The sequence below is a fragment of the Archocentrus centrarchus genome, chromosome 16, assembly GCF_007364275.1.
Source record: "Archocentrus centrarchus isolate MPI-CPG fArcCen1 chromosome 16, fArcCen1, whole genome shotgun sequence".
Lineage (NCBI taxonomy): Eukaryota > Metazoa > Chordata > Actinopteri > Cichliformes > Cichlidae > Archocentrus > Archocentrus centrarchus.
Genome location: NC_044361.1, coordinates 14370213 through 14394248, shown reverse-complemented (window position 1 = coordinate 14394248; position 24036 = coordinate 14370213). Strand labels below are relative to the sequence as shown.

Here is a 24036-nt window from a genome sequence, read left to right as displayed (position 1 = left end):
GCCTACTTAGCCAGAAACTGACTGAGATTAATGCAAAGTGGAACCAAGGAGCGTGGCTGTTTCATAACTGAGCTCTAAATTTGGGGCTTATCAACAGATTTGGTAATTTACTGGCACCAGAGGAGCAGTGATGCTGGGAGCAACAACACCGTTGTTTGGAAAGGTCAAGAGGGATCTCTATGTGTCTGCAGTCAGGTAATAGTCATAAACTAACAACTGGATACGTGAATTTAAAATGAATTACAGCGTACTCAATACTATGATGTTCTATGTTGTAAAAATATTTAATGCCAGATGGCTTTCTTAGCAGCAGTACACAAACCTTTTTTAAGTCCAATTATTTAAGGTTGCAAAAAGAATAATTTTTTTTTCTTACGTGAAATGTAAAAAGTTGTGATAAGCAAAATGGTTCTTTCTTGGGATGCAGTCTGTTTGATTATGGTTATTGAAAACATTCAGTCTGATTCAGTCACCCTCTCAGTCAGTGTCTGTGCCAGAACAGGAGGTGTATTTCAGTCAAGACCGAAGTACTGATCTCTTGTTCAGTCGTGACTGAGAGGCAGTCCTTTCCAAACTGCTTGTTGAGTCACTTACACACCAACTCACTGGCTCTGGCTCTGTGTGTCTCACCCCCAGTTGCAGTCCAATAGCATATACTTATCCATCCATAGATACATACATTTAACACTTCTGCCATACTAAGTTAACACTTAGTAGATTCAGGGTCATGGTCGGTCTATCACAGGGCTATGTATACGCTTGCTTTCTTTTTCCTTGTTAGCGTATATTTAGTCCCACATGTAGGTTCAGTTTAAGCCAGCTGGCCTCACAGAGGAGAAATTGAGGCAGGGCCTGAGGAAGTTTGATGGAGTCTGAGCTCATTAAAGACAAAGTAGTGAAGGAGATTGCGACTGTGTGTCAACCCTTCAACCTCTTCTGATATACCACTTCAACCATCTCCTCTGTAGATACTCTGAGATAAGGCCTGTAACGCTCAACTATTTTCAAGCAGTGGCCTCCTGTTGGAGAGAATAGTGCTTATGCCACCTTTATGTGCAGTAATTTGCCTACAGAAACAAGCAGGACTGTGAAGTAAACACTGGTCAACATCACCTTCAGCCCAGTCCATTTTGAGGAGGAAATTACCAAGTTGCCAGTGATGAGTGATGTGGGGAGCACTTTCTATGGATAAATGTAAGGAAGGCCAACCAGCACCTTAGGCTATCGAGAGGGCTTGCACTTATAAGTACCTTAATGTATGTTGTTACCTTCAATAACAACATGCAAACAATTTTTTAAAAGCGTGAGCAGCACTTCTACAAGCTGCAGAGGTTTAGGGAATCTGGATGTAGGCCCCTGATTCTCTGCAGCTTTTCAGTAACCAGCCACGTGGAGAGCCTCCCAGCCAGTTTCCTGGCTTAGTATGGGGGGGTGGGGCTCTAAAAGAACAATGAGGCCACACTGAAATCTGAGCATTACAGGAACCAGTACTAGAAGCATTATGACCAGGAGACAGTAAGGAAAGTGGATAAGATGACAAGGGACTCCACTTCAGCAAAGCAATGAATTGTAAAAAATAAATAGATAAAAATTAAAATGCCAATTGTAGCAAACATGATACAAATTAAAACTCACGTATATAGAGAATAGAATAGAATGCCTTTATTGTCATTATACAAGATGTACAATGAGATCATTGTACATCTTGTATAATGACAATAAAGGCATTCTATTCTATTCTATATTTTAATATTTAATTAATTAAAACTTTTCAACAAACAAACAGAATAAATCCATTATTAATGTTCTTACTATAACCTTGATTATATTCATGAAAATGTTATTGATTTATAGTGACTGATACTTCAATCAGTCCTAGTTTTGTACTTACTGAATGTTAATATGTAAAAGATTGAGCACGAAGAACCTGACTTTACTTACATAATGGCAGCACAAATTAACTTTAGTCAGGAACATCTATGGGCCAAAAGATTTCTGGGATTGTTAAATGGTTTGCGGTTTTTAAAGGCAACACTTGGCTGCACTCTATACTGAATTTTTTTTTAACTGCTTCAGACTCTTTTTCTCCTTTTCACCTACTTAGGAGATAAAGTAATTTTCTAGGCTTTAGAAAATGAGCGTGTAACATTCATGGATTCTCAGAAGTTATATTCAAATAAAGGTCAACAGTAGTAGTGAATGAGCTGTAAATAGGTCACTACCAAATTAGATTACATGGGGAATTTGAGTATTATGTAAAAACAGCTTTACTTTAGTAGTTTACCGTATTTTTCGGACCATAAGGCGCACCGCATTATAAGGCGCACTATCAGTGAACGGGTCTATTTTCACACATAAGGCACCGGGTTATAAGGCGCATGATAAAACATATGTAGAGTGAAGCAAAAGCTCAGGTAAGTCGAACGTTATTCAACTCATTCACAGTAACTCAGAATATTGTTCAGTTGTAACAAATACAGAAAAATACACTCACATTTTAAATCATTCATCTTCCACAAATCCATCAAATTCCTCATCTTCAGTGTCTGAGTTGAACAGTTGGGCGATTTCAGCATCAAGCATGCCGGCTTCATAAATCCTGTGCACCAATATATTTACCGATATAAGCAAAGAAAAATATTTAAAAAAAAAAAAAATGAAAATCCTCAACACCGGAAACCTGAAAACTCTGCTGTCACCGTGTTTTGCGCACTGCCGATTTTTGAGGAAATTTAAGGATTTTAAGTGCACCTTATAGCCCGAAAAATACGGTAAGAAAAATGCCTGCACAGGTGATACAAATAAATCCTCTTCAGTCAGGTACATGCGTTTAGTTAACAATAACAAAAACAACACTGAATTAGCTCAGATAATTACACGAACACCTACAGCTGCTACTTACTGTGTTCCACTGTCCATAGCTCATCAATGGATGAAGATGCAGTTTGTGACTGCAGCTCAGATCACATTTAGAAGCTCAATTAGGCCATCTACTGGGGAGATGAGTGACTCATATGAAAAACAAAGCTCGCATCCATTCTTTTACAATTCCCACGTCAAGAACATCATTCTCACCCACATTAGCCTTTCTCATTGTTTCTGTACACACTACTGTTTCTATGGATACTTCACTACTAAAGATATTTAGTTAAATACTTAAGAGTTTAGTCATGTTGTTGTGTTGATACATTTCTCATCTGAAATGCTCAACTCATCAAAACATTTTTTTACTAGAGTCAGTCAGAACTCCAGAGCTCCCACTTTTAATACTGTCTAGAATTACATTAGTGTGTTCAAATTACCGTACTTCAAAGTTTTTTTCAGAAATGAAAGTAACGCACTGTCAGCGGTACCAGTGAAACTGTCAACTTAAAGCAAATATAAGCACATTCTGAGAAGTGGTTTAGATGAAACAACTTGGCACTGCTAATTACACATGAGCATTTGTTTTATTAGTTACTCTTTGCTATACCAGATTGGAAGCCCCTCTGCCTTCTGAGCTGCCTTAATTCTCTGTGGCACAGATTCAACAAGGTGTTGGAAACACTCCTCAGAGATCTTGGTCCATATTGACATGACAACATTGCACAGTTGCTGCAGATTTGTTAGCTGCACAGCCATATTTCCCCTTCCACCACATCCCAGAGATGTTCTACTGGAATGAGATGTGGTGATTGTGGAGGCCACAGAAGTACAGTATTTTTCCAATCATTTTTCCATTGTTCAATTTTGGTGAGTTACTGCAAATTGTAGCCTTAGTTTCCTGTTCTTAGCTGATAGGAGTGGTGCTTTCTCCTGGCACTTACTCCTGGTGTTATCTTCTATAACCCATCTCCCTCAAGGTTTGATGTGTTGTGCATTCAGAGATGCTCTTGTGTCCTTGCAGCTTGATGCCTGTACATTGAGGTTCTCCTGGTGGATGAGAGGGTTGCTTCTCTGAGTCTTTGGGTAGGGCAACAGGTTGTGACTGCTGTCTGTGGTCATGGTCTGAATGAACTATGTTTCACACCTCTATTGTTGAAGCAGCTGCATGGAGCTGCTGCTGCAAAGTGGTTGGTGCCTGTTGTGTGGTAATCCCTGAACCATATGGTGGACACCAGAGAAAGATAAAGAAAAAGATTCTGGCAAACTGTCAGACGACTCAGGAGGGGAAAGTAGTGCTCTACTCACACAGTGTATAGTGCAGGTGGGGCGCAGCTAACTTCAACTGAGGATGTAGACTGGTAGTGGAAGGAATACTAGTGATCTGTCCAGTGTGTACCCCACTTTTCCCCCTATGGCAGATGGGATAAGCTCCAGCAACCGCCCCTGAATTGGTTAAGTGGAAAAAGATGGATGGATAATAATTTCTTCTTTCCTGTAAAACAGCCATTCCCAAAGTCAAGAGTACTGTGGCCCACTTAAAAGCCAGAAAATCCCATGGGACCCACCCAATCTTAAATCTTCACTCTAATCAAAATAGGGTACAAGAAAAAGTGATGCATTTCCTTGAAATTTTTATTTTAGAAAACATATGCAACACAGGCTGTTGGCTATAAATTGCTAATGCTCCCCAGTCATATTGTCACGGTCCTGGGCCGTGGGCCCGGCATTTTGTGTTTTATTCTTGTAGGTTATGTTTTCACTGAGTTCTGTTATGTTCGCAGTTTGTTTCTGGTTTTGTTATTTTCCTTAGTTCCTGTCTTGTTGTTAATTACAGTTATTTACACATTTATTTCTGAGTTCCCTTTGTTTCTGTCTCCCCTGTGTCTCTGTGTTCTAGTGTCTGTCCTGTCCCTCTGTCAAGACTCTCGTCGGATGTGTTTTGTTGTGTTATTTCCTGTGCGGTGTGTCAAGTCTGCGTTTCTGTCTCCATCTAGTTGTTTTCTGTTTTACTTTGACAGTGCTTTGTGTTTAGTTTTGCGTCCCCTTATCTTGATTGTTTTATTGTCGTTCAGTTGTGCCCCTCACCTGTTGCCTGTTCCCTGATTACCTAGTGTGTGTATTTAAGTCCTCAGCCTGTGTCTGTTCCTTGTCTTGTCGTAGTCACTGTATCCCTACTGTGTCTCCTTGCCTGTTAGTTTGTTTATATTTCTCTCGTTTATTTATGTGGGGTTAGTGTATACACGTGCGGAAGGGATATGAGGGTGAAGGTGAACTTTGCACCCGTCCAGCCCTGTATAGCCTTGTATATTGATCCCGTCATTCCTTTAATGAAACACCTTTAAGTTCAGTTCTATCTCTGAGTCCTGCATTGTGGGTCCACCCTCACCAGCCACACAGCAACACCATGACACATATGTAAAGAGCTGATGCCAATATGTGGCCCACTTGCCACTGGGACACAAACTTCAATACAAGAGCAGTAAATTTAGGTCAGAGTAATGAGTAATATTGTAAACTAATCGCCTCCTATGTGTAACAAATAATACTGAATTTCTGTTATTATTGCGGCCCACCTGCAGGACCTTCGCGGTCTACCAGGGGGCCACCGACCCACACTTTGGGGATCACTGCTATTATAACCCCCATATTCTAGAGAATCTACCGCTAAGTATAAGATAAGATAAGATAAGATAAGATAAGATAGTGTTTATTTGTAGGTGCATATAATTACATTGTAAAATATATGGAAATTCCATTTAATTCTAGGGCAGAGGTCACTAATAGGCAGACCTCAGTCCAGATCCAGACAGAAATGATGTCTCATGTGGACCCAAACCTAATACCGAAACAGAAATTTTGTTGAGCACGTTCTGGTTTACTGGCGCAGCTTTTACAGTCCTTACGGTAATGGTGAAGTGGCCAAGGAAACCCACAGACCAATTGCATGCGAGTTTGGCCATACCACGTGATTCCACCAAGCTGGTTCTTGCCTGCCGGTAAACTTTGTAACAAACAGAGTTATTATAGTTAACAAAAACGAACAAAATCATGAAAACTGAAATTGAAAAAACATTTTCGTTAACTGAAATAAATAAAAACTATAATTAAAAGGAAAAAAACCATAACTAACTAACTAAAACTGTATTGCGAGTTTATAGCACTAACTGAAATTATGAATAAAAATGACCTTCGTTTTCGTTGTTTTATTTAAAACCCTTGTGGACTGATATGAAATCATTTTTCCGCTCTAGCAGTTAAAGCTGGGAGCGCCATCGGACAATTGTGTGCGTGCGTGTGCGTGCTCACCGCGCTGGTCTGCAAAGTATTGGCAGCGGTCTGCAGAGAAAGGGACAGGGTCCACACAGCCCGCAACGCTGTGATTAACCTGTTCAGTCCTTGTACATTTCCAGCTATTTTTCACCGCAGTGTTGAATTTACCAGTCAGAGAATAATAATCAGGAATAATAATATAAGGACTCACAACTGTTAGCAAATTCCTGGAGGAAGACTGCTGAAACTATCAGAATGGACATACGGGAATGAAGAAAGTGAAAAAACAGGGACAAATATGTTTGCAGCCAAAAAACTGAGCACAAAGAGCGAGGACCAAAAAAACACCAGCACAGACCACAAGGTAATTAACTCACATAATCCAGCTATACAAGCATAAATGTGACACGAGGTCAGAGGCCGCAAAGACCCTGCAAGTCTAATTAGCGAGCATCTAACCAAGCTAGCTCCAAAAGCAGCTTCATGTGGCGGTAACATCGGGATGCAGCTGGATTTGAGCTTTGATTCCTTCAAAGAGTTCAGTTTGTTTCTGTCCAACATTCGCTGTGTTCTACTGCACTGACGCTGAATTTTATTGTAGAGTTTGAGTTCTGAAGTTCATGTTTCTCCATGTTGATGTTCATGTGTCTTTAATATTACACACATTCAACACTTAATGCTGCTATTTTGTGAACAGTTGGTTGTTGAAACAATATCTTTTGTTGAGTTTCTATTACACAATAGTCACTCTTGCACCTGACAAACTGAAAAACTAACGAAAGATAAACTAAGCATGAAACCAAAAACCAAAAATAAAAACGAACAAAACCATTCTGAAAACTAACTAAACTATCTGTGTGTATGTATATATATATATATATATATATATATATATATATATATATATATATATATATATATATATATATATATATATATATATATATATATATATATATATATCACACATTAAACACATTAAATAGTTGGACTTCCAGACCTTGGCCTCATGAAATTTTGTCTGATTGGACTTATTTAAATTTTATTTGAATACTCCTGTTCTAGGGGCATTACACCCTTAGTCGCAGACCGTATTATAAAGTGTTAGCAAAACAAGAAACAAAGGAGGATGGGGAATGCAGATTTCACACGAATAATCTCAGCCTGCTCTACCAGAAACTCCAGTTTCAAATACTCGAGCTGATAACAGGATGCAAAAACAAAGTTCATAGTCCTTTAACCCTTTAACAATCCTGGATTTTTTTGGTAAATTATTTTGGGTCCGGATATGGGCCCTTGTATTGTTAAAGGTTTAAGGCGATATCTCATTCTGATGCTTCCAGAATGAACAGCTCAATAAAAATAGGATAAAACGTCCTCTGTGTCAAAGGTTGTTTTTGGCACCCAAGAGATTGAAAAACCTGTTTGATACTAATACTTGATGGGACCAGAGAGTTATACCTTAACCTGCTGTTAGTCAAACTAACATAAAGACCAGAGAGGCCATCACTCAGTCTATTTGTCTGTGAAATTATATATCATATAGTGACATTCCTAAATCTGAGCCCTACAGATGAGATAATCAGATTTCATGTTTTTCTCTCCAGGTGTATGATGTTAGAGACAATTAGCCAAAGAGGAAAACAGCTTCTCAGTAATGAAGCCATTTCAAACATCTGTCTTCCCCTGGGAACCTTTCTAAATCCTCTTGAACTTTTCCATTTGCCGTTCCCTCTGTGACACTTAGGGACCAGCAGATGGCGTTTCATGATTGAAAACCTGCCACTGTGTGACAGCCATCAGCTGCTATTTGTATTACAAACAACAAGGCCGTTTGTAATGCAAATAACAAGTGGGTTGGTGGCTTAAGGCATGAGCTGAACACATGTGAAAACCTTCATTAAGATGAGGAAATAAAACAAGTTAAGTTCCACGGGTTTGTGGCATGCCTTTGACTAGTTCTACTGGAAAAACTATTCTTAATTCATCAGTGTGGAATTCATGTTCTTAATTCACAGGAGTCCTTATCACTCTTGTGGGGAAATTTTACCTCAAGTCTTCTTGTTTTTGGACTTGAAACTTGGCAATGTGGAAAAGAAATGTAAAAAGGCAAATGAAATACAGTATATGAAAAGAAAATCTGTTGCATCATAAAACATAGTGAAAAGGAGTTAAAGAAAATAACATTTAATGTCATTAAATAGTGGAGAGTGGAAACAACTACATCTACAGTATCAGCTTATATTTGTGACCTCCAGAGGGCGCTCTCTGATTGTCAGCCAGCACACTCAAGTTTCACCTGTTAGATTTCCTGTTTCTTGCAGTTTGCAGTACTTTTGGTTCTGCTCCTTTAACTTCAGCCCGACTCACGTTGAGGGAGAGCTCAGACTGCTGAGCGGGTGATTCAGTAGCAATAGGATTCCTTCACTGGCAGCTCAGTGGGGACTGGTGTATATAATATGTGCTAATCATAGGAGTTATAATTGGCGGTTTCAATGTATTGAAGAAAAGACATCAATTAAAAACATTTTGCACATCTGGACTAATGAAGACGCTGTGATATGTTGCCCTTTTAATCAGAATCGCATGTAGCCTCAAGAACAGCAACACTAAGCATATAACAAAGGTTGCACAAATTATTGTACAATTTGTATTTAAGCATAAACTTAATGGTTGAAGTATAAACTTGTATAACGTTCAGTGTTTTATCAGTGGCACATTTTTGACATGAAAAATTCAATACACAGACTAGTTTGGGCATTAAAACCAACACATTGTGTGCACATGTGTGCATCTGGTTCAGTTCCTTTTTGTGTGATGTGCTTCATTGTTTCATCTTCTCAAACTGGGGACTTACTGGGTGCCTGCGTGTAGACCACTGGTTGCTGCATCAAACAAACAACCCCAAACACGGTGAAAACAAGCAGCTGCCCTGTCATTGTTAGATTTTTTGTTTTTTTAATTTTAGAGCATATGTTTCCTCCGAACTCAACCTCATTAGCTTTGGGTCACGGGATTCACAAAAGCTTGTTGAGATACAGGAAGTCTGAAAGATGTTGGATTAAGATGGGAGGCAATGATGCTACTGCTCTTCTGGAGTTTTCCACGCGCGGTAGCTCAGGTAACTGCTTCCTGCGTAGCACAGTGTGGTCAGAAAAGCAAAGAACTGAGAGGGGTGAAGGAATAGATGAGGAAAAAAGGGAAGAAAATAATAAAAGACTGAAATTAGATTTGTAACATTTGTAGAGTAACAAGAAACAACAATACAATACAACTCACAATGTCTAACACCTTTCAGTCAGAAACAACCACAACTGTGTGTTTCTGTTCAACAACAAGCTTGTGTTACAGTGGGATATTCACCGCTCTTGTGCAACTGAATTTTCCTGTTTATGTTTATTCATTGTGTTCCTGGACACATTATATTATATATTTCTGTCACAGAAAATTTTGTTTCATGTTATTTATGAATTTTGCCCCATTATGTCATCTTTTGCATTTAAAATGCCACATAAATGTTGTTTCAAAATGCTCTCCATTGTAGGAATATACAGTTCTGGTAGAAGCATGTTAAGGCAATATGAAGTCCAGTTTCCTTATCAGCCCGGAAGAACAGTTAAAAAATATTTTTGCCATGCAGTTTTCAGTGCTGACCTCCAATTTAATACACCATCCAGCTGACCTAATGTATAATGTACTGCATTATGCTACATTCGCCGTGCGACAGTCACCCTGCTATGGCCACCCTGAGGGCAACAGTGATTCGGTGCAATCAACATGCAATCTTGTTGCCTTTTGAAATGGTTGCTTTGAAGACTGGGATCGGGTCTGCGACCACTCGCAGTGAGTTGCTGGCTTCAAAGCGACTTTGTTACATCAAGATAAAATAATACACTGTACTTTATTATATTCAACCTTTTGCAAAGCATTTTATATTGTTTTACTTATTGACCTTAGTTGACTTTATTTAAGCTATTTAGGTCATGGTTACTGATCTGGCTGCTATACACAGGAACTGTTTTGAGATAAAGTATAAACACAGTGAGATCTGAAGGCTGTGATATTCTCCACTGTAGCCTCAGTCACTGTGTTTTTAGAAACAGGTCCTTTTATGATTTTTCATATATGGTTGTTATGCTACTCTTACAATTTTTTTTCTCATGGAAGCAGTCTACAGTTTTTTTCCTGACAGTCTATAAAAATAGTAGATGCTCTTACTGCTGACGCCGCCCAACAGTTGTAGTTGTGTCTCCCCCTGACATCCAGGTTGACGGAAAAAGCATCTGTTACTGCTGCCACCAGATACAGTGCAGTAGCGCTGCAGTTCGTGCACAGCGACTGAAAGAAATAACCACATCAAATTACAGAGGTACTTAGAACACTCTGTTAAAGCACAAAACTGGAAAAACTTTTTTTTTTTTTTTGCATGCGTTTGTGAGTTACCAGCATAGTCCAGGGGACCCGTGGTATCCTGTTGTGGGCTCCAGTGAGGTAAATTATAAACAGGGAAACTGTCAGAATCCAGAACAAAATGGAAACAAACATCACCCAGCAGAGAGTAGGCTGATGATAATAATCTGTACCCCCAACCAGAATCCACACTAGCATACCACATACCTAGACGAGAGGAGAGGAGAGGAGAGGAGTAAATATGAGCCAAAGCTCAAATCTTTCATTATTAAAGTCATTTTTACAAAACAGTTTGGTCTGAAAAACAGTTTGTGTAGTGTACAAAAACTGTTTTTCTTTCACTGTAATCACTTTAATGTCAAGATTCAACACACCCAGCATTCTCCATGTCAGCTGGGTAAGTGTTGTGGTTGTGAGTAACTACATTTCCTTCCTCCCAACACTATTCCAAACTCCACCCTTCCCTTTGCACAACAAAAGATTCCTGCTGGATGCTTCATATCACAGGAAGAAACCTTTTTTTCCTGGTGTGAAACATGACTGTGAGCTGGGTTGGTTTCCTTCAAAATCCAATCACTTAGAGCTTACCAACTTCACATTATAACCTGCTGCACTACTAAAAGGTTTCAGTGCACCTGCTGCACTCACTCAAAGGTTGAATTTGAAGTTAAACCAAACATTTTATGATGTTATTTTCAAGGTTTTATCAGCAATTAATAGACCTACAATTACAAGTTATGCCAACATATATCGTCATGTCTCAATTCCTTAGGTCTGCAAGCATAAACAGTTTCATAAAGTGCCATTCTTTTTTTTAAAACCTTGTTGCAATGGTTTGAAATCAGATTATTTCAGGTCGGGCCTGCCCAGCCTCTGCATGGCAGCCAGCCAGGCTGTATTTAGGGAAAGGCTATCCTGACTTTTTTCCTTCAGCTGATTGAGAAAGGAAGAGAAACAATGAGGGAGAAAAAAAGAGGAAGAGTTGATTTACTTGGAGTTTTTGGTTCATTTCCTATTTTCATAGAAACAGTACTTAGTTTTAATTTCAGTCTGTATAACACATTCAAAGGAAATATAAAATTTCTTTACAGTTTATGCTACGTCCATGATTTTTTTTAATCCATATTCTCGAAGAACAAGAGTTTTTTTTAACTCAAGATGTCATTGGCCCATACTCTAGTCTTGAAACATCCATTCATCAAGCTGTCTCTAGCTCAGCCACTAATAAACACATGTAAACTTTTACAATAACTGTAAATCCTTTTACTTCTCCATTAATATCTCCTGTAAACATCCAAATGACCGACCTTCCTGAAAATGATTCCTGAATGAATAATCAGTAGCTTCTGGTCATTAGCTTGATTTCAACACGGCTGATAATGAAACAAGATCTTAAACTCAAAAGTCACACTCACTATCTCAGCCTGGAGGAGAATTCCTTTGGCAGTTGTGGTGAAATGCTGGTCAAAGGCCAAGGTGGAGGTTGAGGTGTTGTAATCTGGTACTGATGGACTCCTGCTCACCGGCACTGCGGCAGGTCTCTCCATGATGCACTCTGTCGCTGAGGGCCTGTCTGCTTTCACTGAGGCTGCCAGTCCAGCAGAGGAAGTTTTCTTCCTTTCCCGGAATCCAGCAAGGACACCCGTCTATGAAACAATACTATAAACAAACGGTGACGTCACATGTTTGATTGAATTTAAAAACCACTGACTCAAAAAAAAGGGTTTTTTTTTTCCTCTTTTTTTTTTTTTTTAAAGTTGGAACCAAATAATACATAATTTGTTTTACGGTCATTATGTATCGTCTTGTCCAGTAAGAGGTGACACAGATTGGATGGAAATAGAGAACTCATAGCTTAAGGTGAGTAGAGTAACCCTGTGTTAAATGTGCTTCAGGACACACTGATAACAATAGTTCTGTGGTGATGATGTTATGTGATGCTGATAACAAGAAGAGCAGACCACTGCTGTGTGAGGCACCAGTGCTGATGTGTTAGTCCCTTAACTGTGTTTCAGTTTTTTTACAGCAGCAGAATACGGCAAGAACTTGGCATTTAGGCTCGGAGCTCCTGCAGTTAAGAGATAAATAGAAACTGGGGGGTATACATCCCTCTGGGGACTATAGGTGGATGATGGGGTGGTGGAGGGGGTGAAACAGTGGACACTGACAAGTCAGCAGGAGAGATGGCTAATTCTACTTATTTAGACCATCAAATTGAAATATGACATCAGCAGGCGGTGAAAATGGGCTGAAAATATCCAGAAGACATTCTGGCACCTTCAATTAATGAGCAATTAAATCTGTTACTCGGGTTAATGAATATTACTGTCCAGTGAATTAATTTCTTTGTGTGCTGTAGCCTGGCATTTCTTCCAGCTGTCTGAGATACTTTCTCAGTAATAAGAAAATAATAACATCCCACAGACCTCTTACAGCCTCATTACATCCCCTTTTCCCTTCTCATCCCTGTGATGCGTTCACGGTGCAGATGTAAATAAAGTTGCGTTTGCAGTACCTCAGCATCATTTCAAAGCAGCTCAAAATATCACCACACACAAAAACTGCTTCTGCTCATTTTGTCACAAAAGATGTCTGCTAGATGATGTACAGTTTTTGTATTTCCCAGAGAGAGAAAAACAACCGTTAATGTGCAACACTGAGAGATGGAGAAACATGTAAGACAGGACAGGTAAGGAAGGTGAGAGATGTTTTTCAAAGGGAAATGTTATAAACTGGAAACATAAAGCTTACTAAGTTCTAATTCATTATTAATTCTAATTAGTTTTTGAATCAGATGTTGGATCCATACATGACGTGTTGCATGACGTGTTGCTGAACTGCGTTTGTGTGAAATATCTTGTGAAACAACTTTAATTTTGTGTTGTTCAAAGGTTGCATGAAAATACTGTAATAAGTGGTTTAGTTCACTTCAGTGCAGGCTAAAACTAGTTAGTTTGCAGCATTGTGGTGAATTTCACAGCAATGCACAGTGTTGACTTGCAGGACAGCTGTGGTGTTCATGGTTTCATCAAAGGTAGGTAGGTTTGGAAATCATCGATATAGCTCATGTAACATTTTATATCTTGTTGAATTCAGTTGGCTAAATCCACAAACAGCAGGAAACGTCAGAGCAGTAGCAGCACAGCTTATCAGAGTCTGCACACAAGGAAAAATCTATTGAAGCTCACAGAACAGGTTAATATGTGACTTTTTTCTAAGTAATTTATTTTCCCCATGCTGCACTGCTACGCCCAATCTTAGGGTTCCCCCACCTGCCTAATCCCACTTTAACTCCTGGACATCATGCATGTTAATGTGTATGACACAGTGCAGTTTGAGTTGCCTGTTTTCACTCTATATGTTGCATATCAGGCTGTCTTCTCAGTTTTGCTTGAATTAATCCACTACATAAAACAATTTATTATTTTCAGTTAAAGATATTTGATATTCATGAAGCTAAAAAAAAAAAAAAACAAGGATTGGTTTAATGGTTAAAGAAAAACATTTCTGAAGTGTCTTAGAAAACCAGACTGTGTGTTTAATGCGCAAATTGGTTGGTTTTGGACAAAAGAACTTAAGTACAGTTATATAAGTGTGGGGTCATAAATTTAGAGTACATACTAAGCACAGTAATATACTAAAAACATTATCACAGATAAACTTCCTGCAAATTAGCAGTAAACCACCTTCTTGTGTCTTCTGCACATGCACTCTGCACAGTAGAGCTCAAACAATCAAATATACAAGCAATAAGTTAATAAGTGAGTGGAAGGTGGTTTTAAACAGCAAACCTTATAGATGTATCGATTCAATTCAGTTCTCTAAGAGAGAAGATATGTTTAGGGGCTAATTAAAAGGCCTGTTTTATTCTACGCTAAGTGTGTCCCTGCTGCAGTGCAGTAAAAGAAGCAAGTGAATGACTTTGACCACAGGGGGGCAGTAGTTGTGCATGAACAGAGAGGAAACCTGGTCTCAGAGGAAACAGCAGAGCACAGGGACAAAAGGCACAAGGTGGAGCTCCAGCAAGACTCAGTTGTCTGCTTGATTGTCTGAATGTTGAGTGTGTAGATTTTTTGTTCAACACATATTTGCCCTTTGTTGTCGTCGTTGTGTTTTATGGACAAGGCAACACTAAGTCATTAACTGAATGCTTCCTTCCCACAGAATGCACCCTTTAGGCCTGCCTGTGTTTAAGAAAAAAAAACAAACTTTATAACCAGTCTTTTAGCTGCTATGGTCATTAAATGGAAATGCATAACAGCACACATCAGCAAATGTTATATTTATACTTTCTTTGGCTCCTGTAGCTGTTCCCTCCAGGATGGAATCTGTAATTGGACAGAAGTGATTTGAATAACCAGGTGGTTACAAACGAAGCTAAAATTAATATCAAGCCAACAAGATTTTTGGGTGATACAATAAAAGAGGGAGGGAGAAAGAGATTCAATGGGTTGGATCCCAAGCTCTCCCTCCCCAACATCAGATGCAAACAAATCGACCAATAACCTTCACATTAAGATGCTTTGTGGTGTTCTGCTGCAGTCAATATCCAGGACCATGCATTATCTGACTGGATATTTTCAAGCTTTATCCTATGCTAGTTGATAGACTAATTCTGCTCTGCTGGGCGCATTCTGCTCCGTACAGCAATATATCCACTGCAGCAATCTATACTCTGCATTACACTGTCTCTCTATCTACATTTACTGAAGCAAGAGGGTAGCTTTTCTCTTCTCCCTCGAGCTACTCGATGACTACATGTATCCAATACAATAATAATAATACAATAAAACAATCATAGTGAGCACAGGCATTTCTGCATGTGCTGTAGGATTGACAGATGTCTGCACAAAAGCACATTAATATTTGTTTGAGGACAATGGATTTTCTATATGAGCTGTCTAAAAGCTAATTATCACAACAGCAGTGGGGTCATTTCACTTTCAGTCTGTTAATTAAAAATGGAAATGCAATCAGAATGTAATTTACTTAAAATCTACTAAGTTCAACTTTCAATTATTTCTTTAACGTTGTTGTTCACATGGGCACAAACTTTTACAATTGGTTTATTTTAGGGTATTTTCATCACTATAGTTCTGTGGCTTTATGACCATTTTATAGTACACTGTAATGGCGTGCTTTGGTGTCAAATGCATTTGCAAGTCCGCAGAGCCGCAGTTTTCTTATCGTAGACAGCACGCATAAAGCAAGCTTTGTAGCCAAGGTGTGCGCCACAAAATGTGCTGTCAGCACACTATCTGCACTGAATGTATGAATAATGGAAGCCACCGCCAACGTGTTCACGTTAAAGCGGACTCTGTCCTCAGACACACACGTGGGAAAATCCTCACTGATGACACGGCCAGGTGTTTTCGCTCTAAAGTTATTTGTGCTGGTTCTCCAGCTGCCCACCTTTCTTACCCTCCACCTAATACTCTGCATGCTCGCATTCATAACAACAAGTTGTCACCATACATTGCTTGTGGTGCACTCAGCTGCTCTCCAAAGCAAACTGGCCACCATAAATGGAATTTTCTTTATCTGGCTGAACTTAAATTTTCATGTTTTATAGGTGTGAATTTAGCAAAATGATCAAAAACTTTAACTGTTTCCTTAATATCATCTACACATTACATAATTTGTAATACCAGAAACGCTAGTACATAGGTATTGGCTGCAGCCGATAAATATACCATCTAGTTAGTGAGCATCATAATTATAATCAGAAGCAATGGAGCTACTTTCTTCTCATCAATAGCCTGCCTCTTGTAGTAACCTCTTTCTCTGATGTGATTAAAACAAAGTTCAGTCAATTTCTCGGTGGCTCAGTTTAAATCCCTGAAATACCACAAGAGCACAGGTGATTACCGATTATTGTTTTATAGTTTTCTGATCACCTTAGATTTGTATATGAGATTCTATCTCATTTAATGAATGGTGATATAACACTGGCGATAGGAAGGGCCTATCCATGTTATTGTGAGCCATAGATTTTGTGTTATTAAGTCTAAGATACTCTTAGCACTTAAAAAGCACCCAATCTGAATGCAGTGATTAATATAAGCAGCATAAATAACAAAAAGAAAAAGACTTGTTGAAGGAAAACATTAATTTGTTACAATATCTCAGCAGCAACGTTCCCAGCTCTGCAAGGTTTCACTTCCCCCGAGCAATTAAATTCACTTGAATGAAATTCAGGTGAAGTCTGGCCTACAACTGGCTTACGCGCATTCAAAACAGTCAGTCTGCAAAGTAATCATAATCTCAGAGCGTTTTAATTGAAAATGAGAAAATAAAATGAACAGAATTAGTTTTTCACTGACTCCAGAGGGAATTATGCAACAGACTAAAAATGTGCAGAGTTGTACCTTTTGTTGCTGGGCTTGTATTTTCACTCTGCCTTCTTTTTTGAGAGTGTGGAGGGAAAGGGAAAAAAAAAAAGAGAGCAATGTTATCACATCTCTGCTTGAAATGTTAGAGCTTTTATTTGGTTTTTCTCTCCTGCCCTTCCTTCCTTGCAGTGCCGTTTCCATTCCCATCATTGTCTCCACTGCTTCTCCATATTTACCCACCTCTTTCCCTCTAAATCTCCCCAGCTCTGTCAGTCTTCTTCATGAAGTGTGTTTAGATTCTGCTGCTGTGACACAAAGCCGCACCATTGTTACGCACACGCTGCACCATTTACTGAAACTCCACATCCTAAGATGCGAATAACCTGAACTCCGCCTGAACCTCCACATCCCCTCTACACACAAACACACACGCATGCACAGAAACACGCACACGCACACACGTGCACTAATAATTGTGTGCTAGCCCAGATGCTGCACTGTAATTGGCCACTGTGGCTCCCCGCTGTGGGAAAGATATTTTTAACACACACTCAGAGACACACACACGTACACACACTAATCCTTGCCTCTGTAACATCTGCCACATCTCCCAACACATGTTACGGTGAAATGCATGCACACACTCATACACACATATATGCACATGCACGTACCCAGTGTAACCATAAAAGCAGCCCCTCCCTGTTTAACCACCGGTCCTGACATCAGTTCTAAATAAAATGATGTGGTTATTCCCCGAAAGGCACAACCTCGCCCTCTGAGACTGTAACTGCTGCTGGTTTTTTTTTTTTTTTTGGTCTTCATCAGTGTTTCCCTGTGGAAAGGCCTCTGGAACAGGATCATGTGCCAGCAAACATTTCTAATTAGACTTGCAGTGAATTAATTAAATTCTTTCAAAAAAAAAAAAAAAGTTTGGTTGTCATGTGACTCGTCTGTCTACCAGAATTCATTTCGAGCTTAAAATGTTTTTCCTGTCTTTCTCGCTTGCCTGTTCGCTCACACATATCCTTCCGCCATAAACGTTAGCCTGAGATTCACCGGAGCACTCAGCTCTCTCACTCCCCTCTGCACCGTTAGCAGCATCACTCTGCTTTTGTCTGTTAAAGACCTGATTTCCCCAGCGGTCCCACCTCAAGTTTTCCCTTTCTCCTCACCGTGAGTGCTGCTGTCCGTGTGTGTTTGGCTAAAGTAAAACGTGCTCTGACAGTCGTTTTTCAGCAAACAAGTGAGATGTGACGTTCAACTTGCCAGTAGCTATTTGAGGTTGGAGCTCGGTACGAAATAATAAATGCACGGCCCTAATTAGAAAATCCCTGAGAGGCCATGTCTGCTTTTCACCTTTTCGACTCTGTGTTAATTACTTCCGAGGGTGTAACAAGGGACCGTGATGTTGTTTCAAATGGCTGAAATTTTAAGTTCTCTTCTTTTAATATTTGTCAAAAAAAAAACAAAAAAACTGAAGATACTGTTTTAATCATCTTTTGCTGCATTGGCATAAAATCATATTGATCATATTGAACTGACTGCTAAGAGTAAGCAACTTGAATAAAATCCTGCAGCAAAAATATATAAGCTTATAGCTCTGACTATATCAAAATAAATTAAGGGAAAAATCCATTCAGAAACTTTTTCATGAATGAACTGAAATTTCAACACTTTGATGGCAAAATTTCAGTGCAAACTCAGAAATTTTAAAGTGATTTCAAACACTGTACAAACATTCTGCCATACTGTACCGTTCATCCTTGTAGCAGCTGGTATTAGCCGGTAAAACCTCATCACTTGGTGATGCTCTTCACTGAAACTATGTCGAGTCAGTTTTACACAAAGAGCCCAGTGACACAAATCCTTAATTTGCCTCAAAGTGGTTTAGAATCTGTACTGCAAACAGGACCATTTTGATATAATTGTTGTTTTCTGCCATGATTATGACTGTTTTCTGGAACACGGGTATGAAAGCTGTGCTTTGAATGACTGTTTTGTCACTGCAGATTGGTTTATGTCCCACAGGAGCGCAAGCTTTGTCCAGGTTGGCGGCGATAGCGACCTTCCATCGCTTAAAGAGCTTTTACTATCTACTAGCCTCGCTAGTTAAGAGAGACAGAGGGTGGGAGGGGGATGGGGATGGGGGAGCAAAGAGAGAGGCAGAAAGAGAGAGAGCGATGGATGTATCAAACAGCAGCCCCCTGCTGAGCAGGGAATGGAAAAGCTGCTGGCACCAACATGAATATTTCAGCAGATAGCTACAGCTCTCTGTACCCCCCACCCCCTCACTCTCAGTCTGTCAGTCTCTCGCTCCCTGTCTCTCACCTTTTCCTCCTTTCCACTTCCTCCCCTCGAAACCTTCCAAAACCCCCCCATCCCTACTTCTCTCCTTTTACTCTATCATGGAGTGGACTGTGATAAAGAAGTGAGTGATAGAGATGGAGAGAGTGACAGGCAGGCAGGCAGGCAGACAGAGATGGACACACACACACACACACACACGCGCACAGAGAGAGAGAGAGAGACCTCTTCGGACTGAATTCTAGGTAGCCAGGAAAATGGCTTCTGAATGTAAATTTGGAAAGGCGGCAGCAGAGTGTTGACTCGAGTTGGCTGCTTCCCCAACCTCCCCCATTAGACACTTGTGATGGTTTGGCCCGGGGTAGTTAGGCAATAAAAACAGAACAAATGGAGCAAAACAAATATCAGCAGGCTGGGAGTTTCTCTGGAGACCTTAATAGATTTTTAACAGCCAGATACTGCTATTTTTTTTTTCAATAATTTAACAACTCCTTTCCTTATCTGCTATTTATTTTTAGCAGTCTTTTTATCTTTTCAATTAGCGTGTGTGAATTTGTATGTGACTCCAGAGCTGGTCTGTGTATTGGAGTGATGATAAACACTAATGGTGATGATCACCAGAATATCCCTTGATCAGTAATAACTTGTGTTTCTTAAAATGTGCATACAGCTACAATACAAAATTTGGATGCACAGCTCACAGTGAAGGTGAGCTGTTGCCTGGAGGTGCAGTCTGTGTGATCCGAACTTGTTTTCTATGCAAAAAAGTGAAATAAAGCACCGTTGTAAATGTGTCTCGAAAGTGTACACTTTAAGCCTGAAAACAAGTCGCTCGAGATCGGCAAATTTATTTGAATAATATTCACACTTGATCTGTGTAGAAGTGTGTAGTTCGTATTTTTGGCATCAAATCCAAAATAGACAAAACCCTTGGGCTGCAGGAGTCTGCAATCAGAAACTTTTAGGGAATAAGGGATTTAATGCATCTTATTCATCCTATTAAAAACAGTCCTTGATTCCTTGAGTTTTATTAGAAAATTCTTATGATTATGTAATGAGAAAGAATGGTCTTCAGTGTGGCTATTGAAAGGCGAGCCATTATTTCATTTTCAAGTCTCAAGTTGGGAGAGATGTGACTTCTACAATGTCTTGAATCTATAAAGAAAAGTGGATGGGGAAATTCAGCATATTTAAATGATGACAGATAACATCAGTGATGCCAACAGACAACCAAATAATATCATCAATGTACAGTATTGATGCAGCCTCGTTATTTGTATTTGTTAATTTGTCACCATCAATTTCTATATCAAGGTCTCTAGAGTGGCTTTAGCACATTCCAGGAATGACATCTCTGTCCAGAAAAGCGCAGTCCTAGGAACAGCTAAGACCGCCTGCAGGGTGAGTGGGGAATTTTTATATCTATACAGTCCGGGGAGGGCCCCTTCCTGTTCCAACATGACTGCACATCAGTGCACAAAGCAAAGTCCATAAAGACATGGATGAGCGAAATTGGTGTGGGAGAACTTCACTGGCCTGCTAAGAGTCCTGACCTCAACCCAATGGAACACCTTTGGGATGACTTATGCCACGTTTCCATTAGTACCTACTCAGCACAGGTCAACTCAACTCAGCACGACTCGCCACGGTCTTGTTTTGTTTCCACTGCAACTGAGGACCACCTCAATGTGGGTGGAGTTGATATAGCAACACAGGCAGTAGTCTCTTGACGTAATTTCTATGTGACTTAACACACAACACAACAATGGATGAGATAGAGGCAAGCTAACATAGCTAAGGCCAGTTTACTATCATCATCATGCATAAATCCACCATACAATGTTTTAATGGATGAAGATTATCATTGTTAAGTATTAACCCTGTACCACCAAACATGTCATAAACAACTCAGTGTACTTTAAAAGTGCCACTGTTCGCTTACTTCTGGCAACAATTACCACAATAACCCTGTTATGTTGAGTGTGAAGTAGGGTTTAATCCCGGGATCCGGGATTCCCGGGAAATGCGATCAGAACCATTTCCCGTTTCCCGGGAAACGTTAGACGGGAAACCGGGAAAAAAGTCGCGCGCGTTGATTTGACTTTCAGAAAGAAAAGAAAGCTTCAGAATGTTAAATTTAAGGAAATATTGAGAGAAGGGTTCGTTTAATGCGAAAAGCATTACTCTTCATTTCAGGCACGTTCAGCCTCCGTTTAAGGCTTCAGCCTTCATCTCAAGCGTTTTAATAGAGGTATTACACAGTTGTACTTTTTTCCTCTTTAATTTGTTGAAATCGTAGGCAATGTGTTTACCCTAAGGTATTTTGTATTATATAATTTTATATTATTATATATTGTTATATTGCATTATATAGCCTATAAAATATGCCTGCCCTGAACAATAAAGAAATATCTGTTTAACTTCGAGTGTTTCTTTTCCTCGTTTGCAGCCGCTTACTAACAATCATGAATTAGGATACGGGCCTAATGTGTGAAGAAATTATCATGAAATAGATTGCTTTAACATATTTCGCTTTTAAAATGGAGTTGAGTAAAATGTATATTTTTTAGGCTATAAGGTTTGGCCAGTTTTTCAATAGACGATTCACAGCGAACCTACTTTAACCCTCAGACACGGTGTTATAAATTTGTTGTTGCCAGAATGGCAATGACCAAGTCGTAGTGCATTACTCAAGGCCCTGTGTTATGCCATATTATAGTGTAGTACGGTAGTTAACTATTCAATGACTGTTACAGCGTTCCACTGGTGGAGATATAGCGCAACAGATGTCGCCACGACAGCGTGGCTGAGCCTTTATCAATGCTGTGGAGATGAACCGTATTGTTTTGCACCAGCAGTTGTAAAATCGCTTGTTATAATTCCATGTACAATGGAGGAATATTCGAATTATATTTGTTAAGGGAGTGTTGAGGAACGATACAACACCGCATAGCCCGAGCACTCCAATGTCGAGATGTAGGTTTTATTGCATTAATCAAGCCGACGTTACCCCCTACTGGGCATAACAGGACATAGCTGGAAAGCTACCTCTACAATATCACAATAGGTTAAGGCCGACACAGGCTACAGAAGGCCTAATTAAAATAAAAAAATAAATAAACTTTTTTTCCCGGGATTTGATTCATGTCATTTTCGGGAAAAATATTAAACCCTAGTGTGAAGTCCAGTTTCTCAGCTTTCAGAAACTGTTTGAATTTTTCCAATAGGACAAAGGGTCACGTTATTACTGTAAATTCAAAGTTCCTTCGATCAGCCGGCTCAGCGCTCAGTGTTAACCAGCTGTTCAGGTAACGAGTACTTCAGCGGGCAGTCACCCGGCAGTATAGGGTTATGTATGCTCTGTGCACATTTCAGATGGCTCTCTTGTTGCAAAACTACCGCTGCAAACTGTCGGTCTAGGCATTCAACCGAGCCTCCCCGTGCTTTGCGTGCTTCCATTTTCTTGATATGACGTTTCAAAAAAGGCGCGGTTGATTCTGGTGGAGGAGTCGCTCTCATGACTCAACTAGTAATGACACTCCTTGGCCAATCAGTGGCATGCTGTTCTTCCACGACGCATTTTCAGATTGCTTTGGATTGCTTGGAACCCCGGCTGAGTGGGTACTAAAAAGTACCTGGTACCAGGTACTAATGGAAATTCCTACAAACCATGCCGAGTCAAGTCGAGCCACGCTGAGTAGGTACTAATGGAAACGCGGCATTAGAGCAGAGGACTGTGAACCAGGCCTGCTCATCCAACATCAGTGTCTGACCTCGCAAATTTTCTTCTGGAAGAATGATGAAAAATTCCCATAAACACTCCTAAACCTTGTGGAAAGCCTTCCCAGAAGAGTTGAAGCTGTTATAGCTGCAAAGAGTGGGCCAACATCATATTAAACCCTATGGATTAAGACTCCTTCCTTTCCTGAGTTACAGATTTGAAAATAGCCAGAAAAGTCTATTTGCAGTATATTATGATGCTACATGAAGCTGACTTTTGACCTTTTGGATATAAAATGTTATCAGAATAATCATTCTGTCCAATTACAAAATTTGTGTGAAATTCCTTCATTATTGGCACATTACAGTGACCTTGACTGTTGATGAAAAAAAATCGGTTCATCCCTAAATCAAAGTTATCGTTTGTGCTGGATGTAATCAAGTTCTTTCCAAGTGTTCCTTGGAAAAGTAATATTGGATCAAATCTGATTATGAGTGAAACTAATAAAAACTGAAAAAAGCATGGTATTTGTTAATTTGAAGGGGGGGTGGGGGTGGGGGTGATATTCCATGCCTACATGGTAAGGTTACATTTAACCTAACTGAAGGATATGTCAGAATAGTTTTCATTTGACCTTTCAAAGTCTGAATAAAATCTGCATTTGTTGAATTGGGTGCTTAAAATTAAATTGCTTCTCCTACAAAACCCTTGACTGATTAAAAAAAACTGTTTTTGTTGTGTTAGCCATATTTTTGCCAATTTTTTTACCATTTAACTAGCACTCACATCTTTGCTTTTTTTTCTATTTGCCTGTTTTTCATATACAACCACATGAAGGCGAAGGGGCTTCAGATTTCAGCAGCGTAGTCGTCTCTTTTTGGCTGTGCTGGCCTTGTTTTTGTTCGAATCGTGCCAGTTTTAATAAATATCATTTAGACAGTTCTTGCCTCTGTTCCCAGTTTGGTTCTCTGATTCATAGTTAATAACATGTTGCGTTTGCATCATGCAAAATGAAAAGGCCCACATTGCTTCTCACATTAATACCGAACAAAAACACTCAAAGGAATCTGCAGATGTGCTGCAGAACTCTCTAACAGTGTAAATAATTAGTGCAAAGGCAGTAATTACATT

General features: G+C 39.6%; 1 protein-coding gene across 1 annotated transcript; it reads right to left on the bottom strand.

Moving 5' to 3' along the window:
- Nucleotides 1-8692: 8692 nt before the first annotated feature.
- On the bottom strand, nt 8693-12174 carry cmtm8b (CKLF-like MARVEL transmembrane domain containing 8b). Its single transcript, XM_030750364.1, has 4 exons — nt 11961-12174; nt 10579-10752; nt 10354-10473; nt 8693-9301 (listed from the first exon to the last, which is right to left on the bottom strand). Exons 1-4 carry the CDS (start codon nt 12090-12092, stop codon nt 9218-9220), a joined length of 510 nt encoding a protein of 169 aa, XP_030606224.1. The 5' UTR covers nt 12093-12174; the 3' UTR covers nt 8693-9217.
- Between the last annotated feature and the right edge of the window lie 11862 nt (nt 12175-24036).

Bases quoted from the DNA above. Each gene is read 5' to 3' on its own strand.
- cmtm8b (XM_030750364.1), bottom strand. From the start codon at position 12,092: ATGGAGAGACCTGCCGCAGTGCCGGTGAGCAGGAGTCCATCAGTACCA. The intron at 10,753-11,960 runs GTGAGTGTGACT...CCTCTCGTCTAG, and splicing joins TTCTCCTCCAGGCTGAGATA to GTATGTGGTATGCTAGTGTG. The intron at 9,302-10,353 runs GTAAGAGCATCT...CACCCCTCTCAG, and splicing joins ACTGTTGGGCGGCGTCAGCA to TTCTTTGCTTTTCTGACCAC.